Below are 18,638 nucleotides of genomic sequence, written 5' to 3' on the forward strand. Positions count from 1 at the left end.
TAATCATGGGTTCATATAAGATTACTAGGCTAATGGCTTAAGGGCCCTTATAAGCCCAGCCAATATAATCCAATTTTAGCCAAACTCTGGTCACATGGGCCATAGTTAAGGCTTTATCCCCATGTGTCACAGGAGCTGGCAATAATTCATCTTTTCTATTCTTAAAGTACTTGTAATGCACTGAACACCATGATTATGCTCAGAAATCAGGAAAAAGGATAAACTTTATAAAGTGCTTCCCTAGATAAAGACCTGATCTGAACAGTGCTGGGGGTACTTAATAAAATCTTGTTAATCACAACATAGTCTTGTGTCAGGGGCTGTAATGGTTGTTGAAACCAGTAATGAAAAAACAGAGGCAGAAAGTGAAACTGCTTTTAAAAGCTGTTAGAACTTCACCCTGACACAGTTATGTCTAAAAGGTGTTGCAGAATGAAGTGTCTATCAGCTTTTTAAGTTGTTGCTTGGAGCACTTTATTTCTGCCTGATGGCCTGTACCTCCCAATTGTTACTGAGCTTCTGTGATTTTGCCTCATACTTTTGCCTTGCTCCTTGTAACTGTTTTAATTTTATTTTTTGGTAAATCTCTGAAGATTGCAGTTGATTCAGACAACTAGATTGTCAGTAGTGCCAGACAGAGTGTCATACTACTTATTTTTCTGAAAATTCGCATTTGAAGCAAACCACATTTTTCTAGTAACGTTTTAAGTAATTTATAGCAATGTTAAAACCTGTCCTTGATTTTGAGCCTTTGCCTCTCTCTCCCCAATTATTTTTGGACTTGACCAGAATTCTGGAGCAAAGAAGTTGAGAGAGGTGCTGCTGTGTTGCAGCGCTAAGTGCTTTACTTTCTTTCAAAGCCAGTAAAACATTTCATTCTCCTGTACTTTCTTTTTTTGTGTAACTTGTACAAGGAGCAGCCCCATAGACTACAAAATATTATGATTGGGTCACCGACTTCAACCTTTTATTGTGTGTGTTTGACATGGATGTCGAGATTCACCTCTCGAGCTTTATTCTTGAGGTTCATTTCTTGGTATCTATGTCTTATAATAGTCTCCAATCATACCAAGCTTATCATAATCCTATTGGAAGGACAGTAAGTGGAACAGAAAAAAAGTACTTATTACTTGACACCAGTCTAAATTTATATTCAACAACCTGTATTAAGGTTTGCAAATTTAAAAGATGGGTTATAATATTTTTCCATTTAGTAGCACTGTGGATTGAAGATGTCAAGATAAGTAATTTAGAAAAACTCCTGTAAAAATATAGTTGTAGCACAGTTCTGCCTGTGAAAGTGATTTAGTTGCCAGTAAGCAAAACTATATTTCAGGGCAATGTTGTGCAAAATCCATAGTGTAAGTTGACGGTAGCCCATAGGTAGTAGATATGAGTGCAAAATATTAAGAAATGGCAGGTTTATGGGTGTTTGTTGTAAATGATATTGGGAGTAATGCAAAGGTAGCATCTGTCTGTGCAGAATGTCAACTTCAACAGCAGTAGTGGATAAAGACAAATTTAAAGTCAGAGAATGTTATGCTGTTGGCATGTGGAAGTTAAGACAGCAGTCCCTCAATGTATTCAAAATGTGAGTTGGACAAGGTGTGTGGGTGGTGGTAGTTTTTTCATCCCTTTTACTTTTCTGCCAGTGTCAAGTGTTAATTGTATGCATGGTAAATGCAAAGTCTGAAAAGGATGCATAGTATTCCAAATTGAAGCTTTGTGGCTGCTCTGTTCCCATGTTAGTATTAGAAGCATTGTTACATTTTGAAGGAGCAGTATTTTATTTAATATTTTGCTAGTTTGTGTTTAAATACACAATGACTCCATGTTGCTTTGCAGTTTAATTGACATTCACTGAAAACATTGCATTAATGCTCATTTACTTTTCATAAATGTATACTGGCCTGGCTTCATGATTAGGAGGGATGGTGCACTTACTCTGACCCAAGTGATCAGGGGTTCATTTGGCAGCCCTGATAGTGGAGGCACCAGGTAGAGCTGGAGAGGAGTGAAGAGACGTCTCTTTTTGGGAGGCATGTGTGCACTTCGAGGCAAATGGAGTTGGTATGATTTCCCCAATGAAAACTGGTGAAATCACTATGTTTCCCAGGCAGGGGCAGTATACTCTAGAAGGCCTTTCTTAAGAAAGTGGATGTATATTGGTCGAAAGTTATGTCAATGTCCACATAAGTTCCTAAATCCTGAACAGCTGGGATACACACTAACCATTGCCATGTGATCTTGCACATCTTCACAGCAGGACCTCCGTAGTCAAACATTTATTCTACCACATACTTCTACTGACCTTCACCATTTAAAATGTCAAGTCAGCTGTCTTACACTCATGCAAATGAGTGTTCACCTATATGTGCAGTTAATCATTTTTGCACTCGCACTAGATGGCCAGTCAGTGTGAAGTTGTGTGTGTGTGTAGTATCTGTAGATTTATATATAAAATACTCACCTGTTGTATGTATGTATGCATGTAGATGCATATATACATAAACTGAATAGATGAAGTGAAAGATTATTATAGCAATAACCCACGCCTGGGTGTGGGTAATGCTAAATTTACCCACGGTTGGCGTGGTTTGGTCCCGAGGACGAAGCCCGAGGGACCAAACAAAGCCAACCATGGGTAAATTTAGCATTACCCACACCCAGAAGTGGTTATTTATTATACCATGACATTATTTAAGAAAAGAAACTATTACTTTTCTTAAATAATGGCATAGTATAATGCCTGTTTACTGCCCTTCAGCAGATGTCTGGCATCCGCTGCAGTTCTGATGTACTGCGCGCGCAGTACATCAGAGTTGTGGCAACAACGGAGAAAGCAAGATCTCCGTTGCTTTTAGTTCGCTATGTTAAATGAGTTTAACATGCGAGACAATTTAAAATAAGCAACGGACATCTCCGTTTATTTTAAACTGTATCGCTATGTTAAACTCATTTAACATAGCTACTAAAAAGCAACGGAGATCTTGCTTTCTCCATTGCTTTTAAACACTGTCGCTATGTTAAATGGGTTTAACATAGCGAGACAGTTTTAAAATAAGCAACGGACATCTCCGTTGCTTATTTTAAAGCTGTCTCGCTATGTTAAACCCATTTAACAAAGCGAGAGTAGTTTTAAATCGAGTTATACTAATGGAAAAGTCCGGCACGGACCTTTTTCCATTAGTATAACTCGATTTACAACGGGCACGCTGGCCAATCAGCGTGCACGTTTTGGGGGGATCATGGTATAATACCCAACCTCTCACTCTTCCCTCTGCGTATTCTCCTAATACATTTACTGCTCACTCTCGATTCAGTGCAATAAACTCATGAGTAGGTTATTTCTCTATGCTCACAGATAATGAACTTCTTCTCAACATTAATAATTCCATTTGTAAGAAGTGCAGTTGCCCAGTTAATCTAGAGGCTTCCCTCTCACATAAAAACTTGTTCTGTGAGCTTCACATACCTCCACCACTACCTTTCACTAATCCCGTCAAACTGTCGTGCTCTGAGGCTTTGTAAATAGCTCCCAAAGCCTCTTAGAATAGATATTAAGTCTCAGCAAGAGTCAGGCCCTCATCCACCTCCTTAATATCTACCATAAAGAGTCACCCTGAGCAAATTTACTCCACATTTGCAACTCTGGAACATGGCAGCAACAGAAATGTTTCAGTGTTAAGTGACTGTTTTCAGGCACACTTATCACTCACGAGGTTGGAAAAAAGGTGTTTGTTACAGTGAGTTATTGTCAAGTCCTCAGAATTTCTGGCTTTGCAAGTACTCTACGAGCCCCATCTCCTCACCGATATGATGTGATCCATATGCGAGTGAATGACCTAAGATGTAAAACCTTGAGGCAAGGACATGTATAGAGACATATCAGAACTTTCTGTGCATGTTACAACTGCAGGTAAGACACTAGTCCTGTGTGGAATCCCCCCTTCACCTCGGGTGTTGCCTGCATCCAAAGAAATGATAATTGGCTTCAGTAACTGGCTAAATAGCTGGTGTCATTCCAGGGAGACCCAGTACGTGTCAACAGGGAGCAAGATGCTCTGAATCAAGCTAAAGATGGCCTACATCTCTTATTCCAAGGTGGCTGAAGCCTTTGTTACTCCAATGCTGTTTCTGGGTAGAGTTAATATGATAGATATTATAATGTAATTAATGCATCAGTCTCAAAAAGATCACCTTAAGGTGGCTGTCTTCAATGCCAGAGGACTAAACAATAAATTTCCCGATCTTGAGACATACCTGGGTTTGTAAAGCCTCCATGTCTGCGTAGTTACAGGAACTTGCTTTAAATGTAAAGAGAATACCCCCTGTATACATTGGTTTAAGCTTTTAATGTCATCAGTCCCAGTGGCCACCAGGCAGATCCCTAGCGACCCACAAACTGAACTTCTTGAACTACAAATCACTCTAGGTAGGATTAATTACTAATAGCTTGATACGGAACACCTTTGGTGTTCTAAATTATCTCTCTATTATCTGAAATTCCATTATTTTGAAGGACTTTAACTATTGTTCAATAAACTGGGCCACCTATACTTCCAACTTGGGATATGCCTACAGATTTCTAGATGTAATGAACAAAAACTCTGTTGAGCAGTCGGTAAATAAACTTATTAGAAGACGCAGCATTCTTGACCTGATTCTTATAAATATATCTGCATCTCGGCACTACTCCTCTAGCATCTCCTTATCAAGTAACCATCTCCTTTAAAAAGCCACTACAGCAAACTCCACTGAATTTAAAGACTATAAATGCACCAATCTTAAACAAAATGTAATTTGTGACTGCACCACCCTTGACCTTAATACAGCAGCAAGCTTCACGTAGGAATTCTACACCCTTTAAGAATGTATACACCAAGCAGTCCTTACCAGATCCAGGTATCATAGGAAATTCAAAAATAAACCATTGTGGTGGTCTACTACCATAAGTAAACTCTATAACCCAAGAAAGATAGAAGGTTGTTAAATTATGTACCAGATGTAAACATCCCTTTTCAAGGAAAATATAAAAAATCTTTACAAAAACAAAATGAAAAATACTATCCAGTCCACTAAGGGAGCCCATGAAGTTAGGCTGGTCTCTGAACGAGAGAGAGAGAGAGAAATATTCTTGCAGACAAAGTAATTGCCAAGTGTACCACAGACATTTCAATCTAAATGCCTAAATTGCTTACCCTCCCCCAATTATCTGTAAGCACCTTTTAGTGAAAGACCAAAACCACTTCTATGGGACATGACAGTATAACTGGTTGCTTAATTAATAGTGTTGTGCATGCTCCTGCAGACCCATTCTTAAATTGTTTAACCTAAATTTAGCTACTGACTTCATCCCTGATGAGTGGCTCATTGCAGTCTTGATATGCCTTTCCATAAGGGTGAACTTACAACTGACTCAGGTAATTACATAACCATCAGTCTTACAAGTCTCCTTCACAGAGCCTTGGAATATATTGTAACTGACCTCATAAACTATTCAACTTAATTCCTGACAGTTTGGCTGGGTGAAGGGTAGATCCAATCTACTGAATCTAGGTCCCTTTAAAGGGATGCAGTCTTTAGAGAGTGGCCATGTGATATAAACTATGTAACTTGACCTGGCAAAGGCCTTCGATGCTGTTCAGCATGCTGGCATCATACAGAAGCTAAATGCATTAAAAATCAATCTGTATAAGTTAAAATTAGATGGCAACCTGGCTGAAAAACCGAGCCCCCACAGTGCGAATTATAGGCATATAATCAGAATGAAAGTGACCAGCTGTGTCCCTGAAGGCTCTGTACTGGGACCACACCTTTTTGGCCTTTACTTCTCAGATATCCAAGAATACAGCTAAGACCTCTGGTTAACAAAGTTTACAGATGACTGCAAAATAATTAAGTCAACCTGACACCAGAACTTTTTTGTATGAACTCTCCCTAGTTAACTCTTGGTGTACTAAAAATGGGCTCAAACTAAGTGATAGGTGTAGTTTTGTCGGTTTTGGTAGATATTCCCTCCCCACATCATAATGTATAGACATCATACCACTACAGAATGTCAAATGTAGTTAGGGGCTAATTTTAAAAGGAATATTCTCAAGGTTTAAAGAGGTAATCGCTCTCTGTATTCATCAGAACAATTATTGCATACATTGCCGCCTTCAGGATGTATTTTACTGAACATATCAATCATTTAGAAAGACCCAAAGGTTCCTAAACAAAAATATTACATGCCTCAATTCCATGAGCTATCAAAAGGTGCTAGAGGCTGTATCCCTTTATTCAGTGTATTATAGGGGAGATGCCTGTCTTGCTTATTTTTTCATTGGATTCCTGGTTATCCTGGACTTCCTGAATCTCTTTAATTCCATTGATTTCACCACTACTAGAACCGAGGACCTAAATCTTTACCAACAGATAAATAAAATGGTAGAGGATAGCTTTCTAACCCAGCACCTCCCAAACCTCTGGAATAAACTTCCCTTGCATGTTACACAAATCAACTCACTGTCCTCCTTTAAGCATTAGTTAGTTAACTGGATGGGTTATTCACAAATTTACTCTGGGATTGACTAGTATGACCTTCCCGGAGAAAGGGGGGGGGGTCCCTGCTTGAGGGGGATATACTAGTAAGGTGTAAATGGTTGTAAGTTTCAGTGGGCTTAAAATATCTATGAAATCTCTGTATTGTGACCATGTTAAATGCCTGTCAGTTGTGTATATATATTTTAATTTTTATGACTACTTATAACAGCTGTTTAATGTTTGTTGTCCTTTTGTTCTCGGTTGGTAACCGTGGGCAGAGCCTGAAAATGGTACATGGTGATCAGTGCTCTACCCTGGTCAACAAGTGTATGGGTGCATAAGTAAATATGTTTGTGTTTTATAGGTGTGTGTGTGTGTGTGTGTGTGTATTCAAGTTTGTGTGCGTATGGAGATTAATAAAATTTGTTACCGATTTCAATAGCTGTGTGCCTTTCCCACCTGTACAGCATCCTGACACCTTCACCATTTATGAACATGTACATTTTAATGAACTCAATCATTTGAAGACTTGACTGCTAAATCTTTTTAGGTTCACATGTTAAATTCAGCTAGAAATTATGAAAATAATACTGGAAAGATATGGATCTGTACTTTATATTAATACAGGCAGGATCATTGTTTCATTTACCAAACTTAAACAGGTGGCCTTCCTGATACATATATAGGAAGTTGAGGTTATGGCAAACGGGTATTTTGGTTATTTTTGAAGTTGGTTAATGACTGATTCTGATTCCAAGTTTAAGCTCATTCTTTGATCTTGGAAGGCACTGCGTGTACTTTCTTCTTTCTGTTACGTTTATCTGTTGTCAGTATGGTGCCAGCTTCCAAACTGGTATGTTCCAGGCATAGACTTTTTAGAAGACCCAGAGAGGGACAATGCCTTGTACTCAAGGCATCACTCACAGTAAGAAATAAAATATAGTGACATTTCTTTAAGACTTTTCAAATATTTTTTTTTCAGTTTTCCTATCTTTATGATTTTTCTGGTAAGAAATCATTGCAGTTATTTCATGTATTTTTTTTTTCAAAAGTTATGTAATATATAGATGTACTCAGTAATGGGCCAGATTAGTGTGGTGTAAAATGATGCAGTAATCACCCTGGAGTAACTAGACGTGTCTTTCATAAATAAATTGGCTGCGACTATGCTTCGGCACAGGAAAATTATTTTCTACTATTTTCCTAGATCTATGTGATGATGTTTTTTATGATTAGACCAACATGTCTTGTCATCATAATTTATATCCTTTTTGCCAGATATAATGATGCTACATTTTATTACCAACCTTTAAATGTGTAACAAATATTTTTCACAAAAGCAGCATGGAGCAACTGTAAAAAGCAGCTGTTCCATTTAAAAGCAAGTGGTACCCCCTTAGTGTAGATCTTTAAATGACTACATTGTAGATGCCTAAGCTTAGACTTTGGGGAGTCACTACTTATGGTAAGTTTTCCCAGCATGAGCCGTAGTGTTTGTGCAACACAGGAAATGAAATGGGGGTACATGACTGTTCAAGTTTGTTTATTAGTAAGAATGGAAATTGGTTCAGACTGGAGCATTTTATGTTTCTGAGGTCTCACCATGATATTCTATTACAATTTTCCAGTCCTGCCTATTATAAATGTAACATTGTTAATTGTCCTTTCATCATTCTGTAATTCCAACAGCAGTCCGCTCATCTTGAGGAAATCCATTAGCCTACTAGTTGGGTAAAATGTAAGAATTTTTTTGTTTCCACAAAATAAAATGTTTTTGCTTGTTTCTTTCCCCATTTAAAAGAGTTGAAAAGTTTTATGCTGTCCATTTTCCTCTTGGGGTTTTGAAGTATTTCAAAGTAAACCCAGCTGAAACCTTGCTAATAGAATTTACTAACAAATAAAACTGGTTTTGGCTGTATGTGTTGGCATCTTCACATGTACCTACTGAATCGCTAATCTTTGCTATGTTTTGTAGTTGCTCTGCAGATGCCAGAAGGACTGTTGCTGTTTGCTTGTGCAATATCTGACATCATCGAAAGGTAAGAATATGTTCTTCATCTTTGATGTGACAAATTGTCTGTGATAATTATGCAGGTGTTCTTCATACTGATCACTGCTGCAGTAACCTTAGTTATATGGGCTATATCAAACCAAGGATGTAAGCCAGCCAGCTTCCAAAGCTTCAGGGCACCTTCCACATGCCCAAACTGTCAAGCAGCTTGAGATGAGCCATCTAACAAGCAAGTTTGGGTGTGAAACTTTTCTACCACTGAAGAGTACACTCCTGAGACTTTTCAAGATTGACTGTTAACTTGTGTCTTCCTTCTGGGCACATAAATTCCCACTTGGGGAAAGAAAAAGCTTCCATTTTCTTATATTTACTGATGTTTTACTTTCCTCTTCAGAAGTTATTTTAAAGCTAAGGGTGTTGTGCTTTAACAGACTATCCGGAAACTGTAATGCAGTTTTAAACAGCGTACTTGTTTTTTTAGTCAGTTTTAAAGTAGTGTAATTTAACTGAAAACATACTTTCTGTGGATAAATTTTGTTTAATTTTCCATTGTGGGGCTGTCATAGTGTTTGAAAGTGCTCTTTAGTGTTTTTTTTTGTTTTGTTTTTAGGAAGTCACTTTTGTGGACTGGTAGTTTTACTGGCATTTGCTGCTGGTCTTCCATAGGAAAGAGGCACCATTTACAGCTTGCCCATGGAACAGATTGTTGGCCCCACAGTTGGTACTCCTTCCAGCAACAAAAACAAAAAATTAAGCAAACAGCCTTTGCCACCACTGCAGGCTAGCAGTTTGCCTCATCCACAGGTGGGTGACTCTGCTGTGGCCATTTGCTGTACCTCAGACCACGCTTCTTTTCCTTGGATCTCTCTTGTGTAGCACCTACAGCCACCATGGACCAGGGATTATCCACATCCTCTGTGGCTGTGGAGTCCCCTCAGTGGGCAAGGGAGAGAGACTTTTGTTGGTTCTGGGGGAGGGAACAGGGAAGGTTTCCCTGTCATGTTAGAATGCTGTGCCCATTTCCAGGGATGCAGCATTATGTTGGAACACAGTTAGCCCCATTTTTCCTGTCAAAAAGAAACAGAAATCTGAAAATGTAGCTACCCTCCCTCATATTTCTTTGAATATGAGTAGTTTATTGGGACTCGCTCAGATTTTAATTCAGACTTGATCTTTTTTGTGGAGTAGTTTCTGATAAATGAAAGAGGGATGCCTGATGTTCTTCATTCCACATTGCTGCAGTCCTAACTATTGGGTAGTCCGCTGTCCAGTCGGCCCGAATACCAAAGTATATGGCTGACGTCGGTCAGGGCGCATTAGACTGACGTCAGTACGTCAGGGTACTAATGCGCATGACCGACGTCATATCCTCAGTCTTTTTTGCCGCATGGTCCGATGCAGAAGCAATTTTGCGAGTGCAGGTTGGCGTTCTGAAAGTTTCTGAAGTCAGAGTTTCAGACCGAATCAAAGTTGGCTAAGTACCCCGTTGGGGAATATTTTGGTTTTTTCTTGCCTCAGTATTTAACCGGATGTCAGAAAAAGTGAATAACTGTATTTCTTGTGGGAAACGGATACCTCATAGGGATTACCATACTTTGTGTATACCTTGTTTAGGGCCTGAGCACGACGTTGTTGGATGCCGCTCTTGTGCTAGATTTAACAAACGCACTATTAAGAGAAGGTTAGACTGTGCCAGGTTAGTTTTGGGAAGCGTTGTAATTATAAAATGCCGCCGGATGCTCCGCCCGCTTCGCCAGAAAGCGCAAGGACAAAGCAGCAAGGCCTAGGGTGGAAGAACCGACAGTCCCTGACGTCGGTTCTTTAGAAGGCTCAGTGGAGCCGGAGGTTCTGCCAGGTGTTTCTTTGGAGTCTCAGGGAGAGACTTTACTGTTACAGGATGTATCCTCTCAGGAAGTAGGCCAGGCTGAGGGGCTTCTCAGGTGGCTGTTCTTCCCTCTCTTCCTAAGGTGGTTAGAGCCTCCCTTCTGTTTCCAAGGCTTCTTTGAGAGGCAGGCCAAGTTTAGCTTCAGTGGGGGTTTCTCCTAGTGCTTCAGGGTCTTTGCCTAAGAAACATATGCTTAAAATGGCAGAGGATTTGATTACTATGATTAGAGGTTCTATGCCCCCTCCTGATAAGAGGCCTAGGGTGGAACCTGAGTTTGAGAGCTTTGAGCACTGTTCGGAGGCTTCTGAGTCTTCGGCTGAAGACTTGCAGGAGTATCCTCCTTATTCTGATTCTGATGTGGATGATTCTACTCCTTCAGCTTCTCCTCCTGAGGATTTTTCATTTTCAGAGACTCTGCATTCCATGAGGGAGCATTTTAAATGGGAAGGTCAAGATTTCTCTGATTCCAGGAAGAGGCTTAGGGAATTCTTGTTTTTACCCCAGCATAGGCCTTTAGCTATACCTCCTGTTCTGAATGTGGTGGAAGATGATTTTGCAGAGGCTTCCCTGAATCCTGATTCTTTGCCTCCTGCCCCAGTTAAACCGGATAGGTACTATAGGGTGCCTGAAGCTCATAAGTATCTTTTTAAGAGTCCTAGGGCAGACCCGGAAACTGTCTCTCAGGGTCCTAAAGGTGTGAAGGCCTCTGTTGTTAAAAATCCTGTTCCTCCTGATAAAGAGGCAAGGGCTTTGGATAGATGGGGAAAGAAAGTGTATACTTCTTCCACTTTAGCCATGAGGGCATTGAATTGTCAGTTTCACATGTTAAAATATCAGAATTACCTCCTTTCACAATTGAAATCTAAGGTGGATGCTCTGGCAGAAGGTATTGAGTGTAAAGAGTTGCAGGATTTAGTTCATGTGTCTGAACAGGTGGGTAAACATTCCTTGCAGTGTGGTTTTGATGCTGTGCAGGCCTCCTCGAGGGTGGCTGCCACTGGTTCTGTTCTTCGAGGCATGCCTGGTTGAGAGATCAGAATTTAGCTGAGCATGTTAAAACAAGGATTTTGGATGCTCCTTTGCAGTCTGATGTGTTGTTTGGTTCGCCTGTGGAAGCAGTTTTAAAGAAAATGGAGGACAAGGCTAAGTCTATGCAAACTGTTAAGGATTTTTTGCAGGTGCAGCCTCCGAAGTTTAGTAGAAATTGGCCTACTAAGGGATGGACTTATCCTGCTTATGATTCCCAGTCTAGGGGTAGGTCTAGACGTGGTAGGGGCAGAGCTCAAGGTTCTTTTAGGCCTAGGACAGGGAGTTCCCCTGCTCAGACTTCTGGTGAGGGCAGGGGTCGGTCCTTTCTTAAGCAGACCCAATGACCTGCCTTTTCAGCTGCCAGTACATTCTCGCCTGGCAGCACCTTTGGGAGGAAGGCTGTCTCTTTTCAAAGAAAATTGGGATTTAATTGCCCAAGACAGATGGGTTCTGGATATCATTCACCACGGTTACAGGTTTTATTTCCATACCTTGCCTCCTTTCAAAGGCATGCCAGACATTCCTCCTCTACAAAGAAAAGAGGCTCACAAGCAAATTTCTCTGTTGCTCCAAATAGGGGCCATTCAGCCAGTTCCTGTGCCAGAAAGGGGCCTAGGATTTTATTCTCGCCTGTTCCTAGTACCGAAGAAGGGGAACACGTGGAGACCAATTTTGGATTTATCTATCCTCAACACTTATCTGGACATTCCCAAGTTCAAAATGTTGACGTTACAACAGCTTTTACCTCTGCTGGGCAAAGATCACTGGATGGTAACTTTAGATCTCAAGGAAGCTTACCTTCATGTGCCTATAAGACTAAATTGCAGGAAGTATCTGCATTTCGAGCTGGAAATTCTCATTATCAGTTCTCTGCATTGCCCTTTGGCTTATCCACTGCGCCCAGAGTATTCACAAAGGTTCTGGCTCCAGTGATAGCTTACTTCAGGCTAAAAGGAATTCAAATCTATCCTTACTTGGGTGACTGCCTGATTCTAGCTCAAGAAAAGGAAGACCTTCTACAGCATTTGGATTATGTCATAGCAGTGCTAAGATGCCTAGGGTATTCTGTGAACGAAATAAAGTCCAGTCTAGTACCCTCTCAAGACATGTGCTTTCTGGGTGTGAGACTGAATACAGCAGCCCAGATGGCCTTTTAACCCCGGACAAACAAAAGAATCTTTCCAGTTACTTCCATCAACTATCTCTTCAGTCCGGGCTGACTGCAAGGACAGTCCTACAAGCCTTAGGGTTCATGGCATCTTGTATTCTGGTGCTTCCCAATGCCAAACTGCATATGAGGAAGCTGCAATGGTATCTCAAAATGTATGGACACAGCACTGCCAGGATTTGGACACTGTCATTCAAATAATACCTTGCATTCAAAAGGAATTTTTGTGGTGGGCTCAGGAATGTCACCTAAACAAGGGACTCTCTGTGACCCGGCCAGAGGCGAGTCAGATTCTAACGACAGATGCCTCAGACATTGCTTGGGAGCTCATCTAAATGGAAAGTGGATACAAGACAAGTGGCCTGCCAGACTACAGCATCTACATATCAACATGAAAGAGATGTTAGCAGTCCAGTTTGCATTAATGGCTTTCAAGGAGTTACTTCTTCCAGGGCAGGTGTTGATTCTAACAGACAACACAACTGTCATGTGGTACATCAACAAACAAGGGGAACACATTCTTACCGTTGTGCAGGCAAGCAATGATTTTATGGGAGACTGCGCTCAGCTTGCAACTAACTCTTCAGGCAAGGTTTCTGCCGAGCACAGAACTCCTTAGCAGATGTGTTAAGCAGACAAATCATGGATCCCCACGAGTGGAAACTGGATCTTCATGTATTTCGAAAATTGACAGTGTCATGGGGAACTCCAGACATAGATCTGTTCGCTTCTCCACTAAACCACCAGCTGCCAAAGTTTTGTACAAAGAGGTTTCATCACACAGCTTGGAAAGTGGATGCTCTTTCTTTCACTTGGAAAAATCTTCATGTGTATGCTTTTCCACCTCTGCCTCTTCTCCCAAAGGTGCTTCTAAAGGTCAGACAAGACAAGCCAAGGATGATTTTAATAGCTCCAGATTGGCCTCGGCAGCACTGGTACCCATTACTGAGGAGTCTGGTAAGGAAGCCTCCATGGCCTTTACCCTTGATTCCACACCTGTTGTCTCAGAGGGACGGTCACCTGCTCAATGTCAAGCTTCACTCTCTTCATCTAACAGCCTGGCATATTCTGTTTTGAAAGACAGCAGGTCTCAACTTCCTCAACAAGTTTTAAATGTGATTATGGAAGCCAGAAGACCTAGTACAAGGAAAGTGTACGCAGGAAAATGGAAAAGATTTTTATTTTGGAGTGCAGCAAACAATTTGGAGATTTCTGAGCCTAATTTGAGCGTGGCTCTTCAATATCTTACTGAGTTATTGGACAAAGGTTTGTCTTTCTCTTCCATTAAGATTCATGCTGCAGCAATTTCAGCTCACTATGATTGTGACCCACCATTGTTTTCGCATCCTTTGTTCAAGCAATTTCTTAGAGGGCAAAGAATATAAGACCCCCATGAGAGCTCCTACTCCTGCTTGGGATCTCAATTTTGTGTTGGAGAAACTTACTCTACAACCTTTTGAGCCTGCGGCTACTGCTGAATTGAAATACTTGTCATGGAAGACTGCTTTTTTGTTGGCCATTACTTCTGCAAGAAGGGTTTCTGAGTTGCAGGCCCTTATGGCGGTAGAGCCTTGTTTGATTTTTCATAAGGATAGGGTATCTTTACGAACTAATCCTTCCTTTATGCCTAAGGTGGTTTCTAGTGTGGCTTTAAACCAAACTATTCATTTGCCTACTTTTTATGCAGATCCCCAAAATAAAGGGGAAAAGATTTTGCACACTTTAGATGTACACAGGCAATTGCGTTATTATTTGAGCAGGACTAAGGATTTTAGGCAGTCTCAGCAGTTGTTTGTTTCTTTTGCTTTGGGTTCAGGGCAAGCCTGTGTCAAAACAAACTATTTCTAGGTGGATTGGGTTTTGCATTGCATTTTGTTATTCCCATCATGGCAAGGAGATTCCAGCTGGGATTAGGCCTCATTCCACTAGGGCTACTGCCACTTCAACAGCATTTCTAAGGGGTGGCAACTAAGGATATTTTGGAGGCAGCTACTTGGAGTTCAGTGCATACTTTCTCTAAGCATTATCACCTTCCTCTCTACTCTAAGTCTAGGGCTGGTTTTGCCACAGCTATTTTGCAAGGCATGTTGTCAGTTCCTGCTTCCTTATGATTTGCCAGCCTCCCTTACCTCTGCTTTGGGATTCTACCCAATAGTTAGGACTGCAGCAATGTGGAATGAAGAACATAGTACAGTTTTGTACCTACCATAAATGTAGATGTTCGAGGATCCACATTGCTGCAGTCCAATTTACCCTCCCTCCTTCCCTCTGTGTTTAGGGGTGGTTGTGTAGGTGAGGTTATATTCTGGTAATTTTGTATATATTGTACATATTTTTGGTGCAGGTATGTTTGGAGTTTTGGTTTTGGCCTTATCTTTTCAGGGTCTTCTGACATCTGGGGCAAGAAAAGACTGAGGATATGACGTCGGTCATGCGCATTAGTACCCTGACGTACTGACGTCAGTCTAATGCGCCCTGACCGACGTCAGCCATATACTTTGGTATTCGGGCCGACTGGACAGCGGACTACCCAATAGTTAGGACTGCAGCAATGTGGATCCTCGAACATCTACATTTATGGTAGGTACAAAACTGTACTTTTTTCCTGAAGAGGTTCAAAAATGATGCAGGGATGGTTCAGGGTTTTCTCCTCAGATATATAATTCAGACTCAGAGGAGAGCTCAGTTCCTGATTATTCCTGTTTTTTTTCTTTCTTTGAGACTGTGGGAGAACACTGGGGTCTTCTCAGTCCCGCAGAAAATACTATGAGTTTTACAGAAGGATTTAACAGAATTTAGACCCATTCCTTCTGTTCAGTAGGTGTTTACTAGGTTAATGACCACAAAGGCCTTTTTAAGCCTAGCCGTGCATCCCAAATCTCTGACAAGTTCTTGTACCCTTAATAAGCATAAGCAGGGGCTTGGGACATGAACAATTTACAAACAGGGGCCTGGGAGATGAACCATTTACAGGCTGCCTTTGTCCATTAGAGACATGGGTGCCAAACAAAGGGTACATTTCCTGTTCCCCATCTAGTTGTCCAGGTTGCACTTGAATTGAGTTAGGAAATCCCTCTGCTTCACATGGATGTGGAACCTGTTCCAGAATAGGGATAGTCTCTGGGATACATATCTGTCTCTCCAGCAGGTCCTGTTTATATCACAGACAAGGTTTAAGTCTTTAGAATGGGTAATTCTGGTGCTATTTGTCTTGCAGATATGCAGGAAGTCCATGATTGTGGGGTTTGACAATGCCTTGTACGCCTGGGATAGAGCACCCCTCAACAGCTTGTAGGACATGGATAGGGCCTTGAGAAGGTCTGCGTAGGACATGTTAATTTATACCCTGTATTCTTTTACCAAGTAATTTCTGTGGACATTCCGGTGAATGGATATGCCTGATTAGGTACATACCAATGGGGGAATTGTACTCCATGATATGTCTGATGAATACTGAATGCAGTGAAACAGTGAATTCTTGGACTAAGATGTCATACCTTTGTTTACAACTTGCACAATATAGAATGACTATAATGTCTATAGTAGTGAGATAATCAAAGGCTAGATTACTGCCTGTGTGTCCCCAAGTTCCTGACTACTGGGTCACCTCTTAGGGGTGTGCTGTCAGTATAATAGTTACCAAGGGTGGATGACTTTCCAAAGGATACTATTATGCATTTCTTGCCATTTAGTTGTAGTCCATGGCTCTGACACCAGATGTTTGTCTGTGTCAGCTTTTCTTGGAGAACATTAATGTCGCTGGGGGATTCTGTGACTGCTCCTAATTTGTAATCTTCTGCAAATTTAGGCAGCCAGAGGCCATTGTCATTGGCCTTGACTCGAGAAGTAAATGCAATGCCAAAAAGGAGCAGTCCTAGGACTGATTCCCTGAAGATGTTCTTCGTGTTTCACTGTTGCAGTCATAACTGTAGGGTACTCCTGCCGGCAGGCAGCCCGAGGTCGGCCAGAATATCAAAGTCTGGGTCTGGCGTCGGCTGAATCAGCAAGTACCCTGACGTCAGAACGCATGGGTATAAAGCTGACAGCCGACGCCATCTTCTCCAGTCTTTCTTGCCGTGCGGTGCAAAGCAGTTCGCTAGTTGTTGGTTGGCGTTTTCAAGACAACGTGGTGTGATTGTCATCGGTCCGAAGTTTTCTACTTCTCTTCTCAAAGCTAAGTACCCCATTGGGGAAACCTTTTTCTTGCTCCTCCGATGTCAGAAAAAGTTAATAATTGTGTATCATGTGGAAAACAAATACCTCATAAAGATTTCCACTCTTACTGTCTACCTTGCTTAGGCCCTGACCACGACGTTTCTTGCTGTCGGTTCTGTGCCAGGTTTAATTCTCGCACTATCAAGCGTAGGTACGATTGGGCCTTGAATTACTTCGGTAGACGATTTAATTATAGGATGTCGTCGGATACTTTACCGACTACCGGAATACAGAAGAAACGCAAAGACAAGGACAGGCCTCCGAGGTCCAAACAGGATATTTCGCAGCCAGAGCCAGCTTCGGGTTCGGCGGTCGTCAGTGAGGCACTTTTGCAGCCCCTGTCGTCCGCCTCTTCAGAACTGATGGCCGACATGGACTCCCATGGGGAGCCGTCTAGGCCTAGTAATTTGTCTGCTGCAGGACCTTCGGACGTCGCTCCTTCAGATGGGTCTGGAACCGCTGTGCAGGTACCAGCTTCTGAGGGGGTCGTCAGGCCTTCACATATTACTATTTCCACAAAGACAAAAGCTAAGTCAAAGACTCCTGTTAAACCCAGACTTTCTGCTCAAGCTTCTTCGGATTCAGCTCCTAAGACTCAGAAGCAATTACTACGGATGGCTGAGGATTTATTAACTATGATTAGGGGTTCTCGCCCTCCTCCTGAGAAAAGGCCTAGACAGGATACCCCGTATGATTCCTCTGATCAGGCTTCTGTATCTTCTGTTTCTTCCTCTGATCGGGATTACTCTTTTCCTCCTTATGAGGATTCGGATGCAGAGGATTCTGTTCCCTCTGCCTCCCCCCCTGAAGATTTCTCTTTTGGGGAAACCTTGCATGAGATGAGGGAGCATTTTCTTTGGGAAGGTCAGGATTATTCTGCTTCCAAAAAGAGACTTAGGGAATTTCTTCTTCTCCCTCAGCACAAGCCTTTAGCTGTTCCTCCTGTACTTGACATTGTGGATGATGCCTTCTCTGAAGCTAACTTGAATCCTGATTCCATGCTGCCTGCTCCTTCTAAGCCTGATAGATTTTACAGGGTCCCTGATTCCCATCAATTCTTATTTAAGAACCCTTCTGCTGATCCTGAAACTATTTTGCAGGGTTCCAAGGCTGCTAAGGCCGCCTCCTCTAAGAATCCTATCCCCTCCGAAAAGGATTCTCGTGCCTTGGACAGATGGGGCAAAAAGGTTTATACTTCAGCTACCCTTTCTATTAGAGCTTTATATTGCCAGTTTCACATGTTTAAGTATCAACAGTTTCTTTTATCTGTTTTAAAACAAAGGCTTTCTACCTTTCCTGCATGTGCTGAGGACAAGGAATTACAGGATGTGTTGCATGCAACTGAACAAGTTAACAAACATAGTTTACATTGTGGTTTTGATGCCTTAGAGGCTTCTTGCAGGGCGGCTGCCTCTGGTACTGTTATCAGGAGACATGCTTGGCTTCGTGAGCAGAATTTACCTAAACAAGTTAAGGCTAAATTGCTAGATGCCCCTGTTCAGCATGATGTCTTATTTGGATCTAAGGCTGTGGAGGTTATTAAAAAGATGGAAGAAAAAGCCAAGTCTATGCAGACTGTAAAAGATTTTTTGCAAGTGCAGCCTCCTAGATTTTCCAGAAATTGGCCCTCCAAAAATTGGTCTTTTCCTACTTCTGACAGGCCTCAAAGGGGAAGATACAGACGCTCCAGAGGTCGGGCGCAGGCTCAGGCCTCTTACAGATCTAGACAGTGGACTGCTTCTTCACCTAGAAGGGGAGAAGACAGATCTCAAACCCAAAGAAAGCAGACCCAATGACTCCCT

The 18,638-nt window shown here is 41.7% G+C and overlaps 1 protein-coding gene across 1 annotated transcript in view; it reads left to right on the forward strand.

Moving 5' to 3' along the window:
* Positions 1-8,967, forward strand: part of LOC122787950 (2-(3-amino-3-carboxypropyl)histidine synthase subunit 1-like) — a 375,313-nt gene extending 366,346 nt beyond the window's left edge. Inside the window, exons 3-4 of the mRNA XM_044054877.1 lie at positions 8,504-8,567; positions 8,934-8,967. Coding sequence (XP_043910812.1) covers positions 8,504-8,567; positions 8,934-8,967 — 98 coding nt within the window. The remainder of the gene's footprint in view (positions 1-8,503; positions 8,568-8,933) is intronic.
* The last annotated feature ends 9,671 nt before the right edge of the window (positions 8,968-18,638 follow it).

This window comes from Protopterus annectens, chromosome 13.part0 (assembly GCF_019279795.1).
Source record: "Protopterus annectens isolate FY-2018-M chromosome 13.part0, PAN1.0, whole genome shotgun sequence".
Lineage (NCBI taxonomy): Eukaryota > Metazoa > Chordata > Ceratodontiformes > Protopteridae > Protopterus > Protopterus annectens.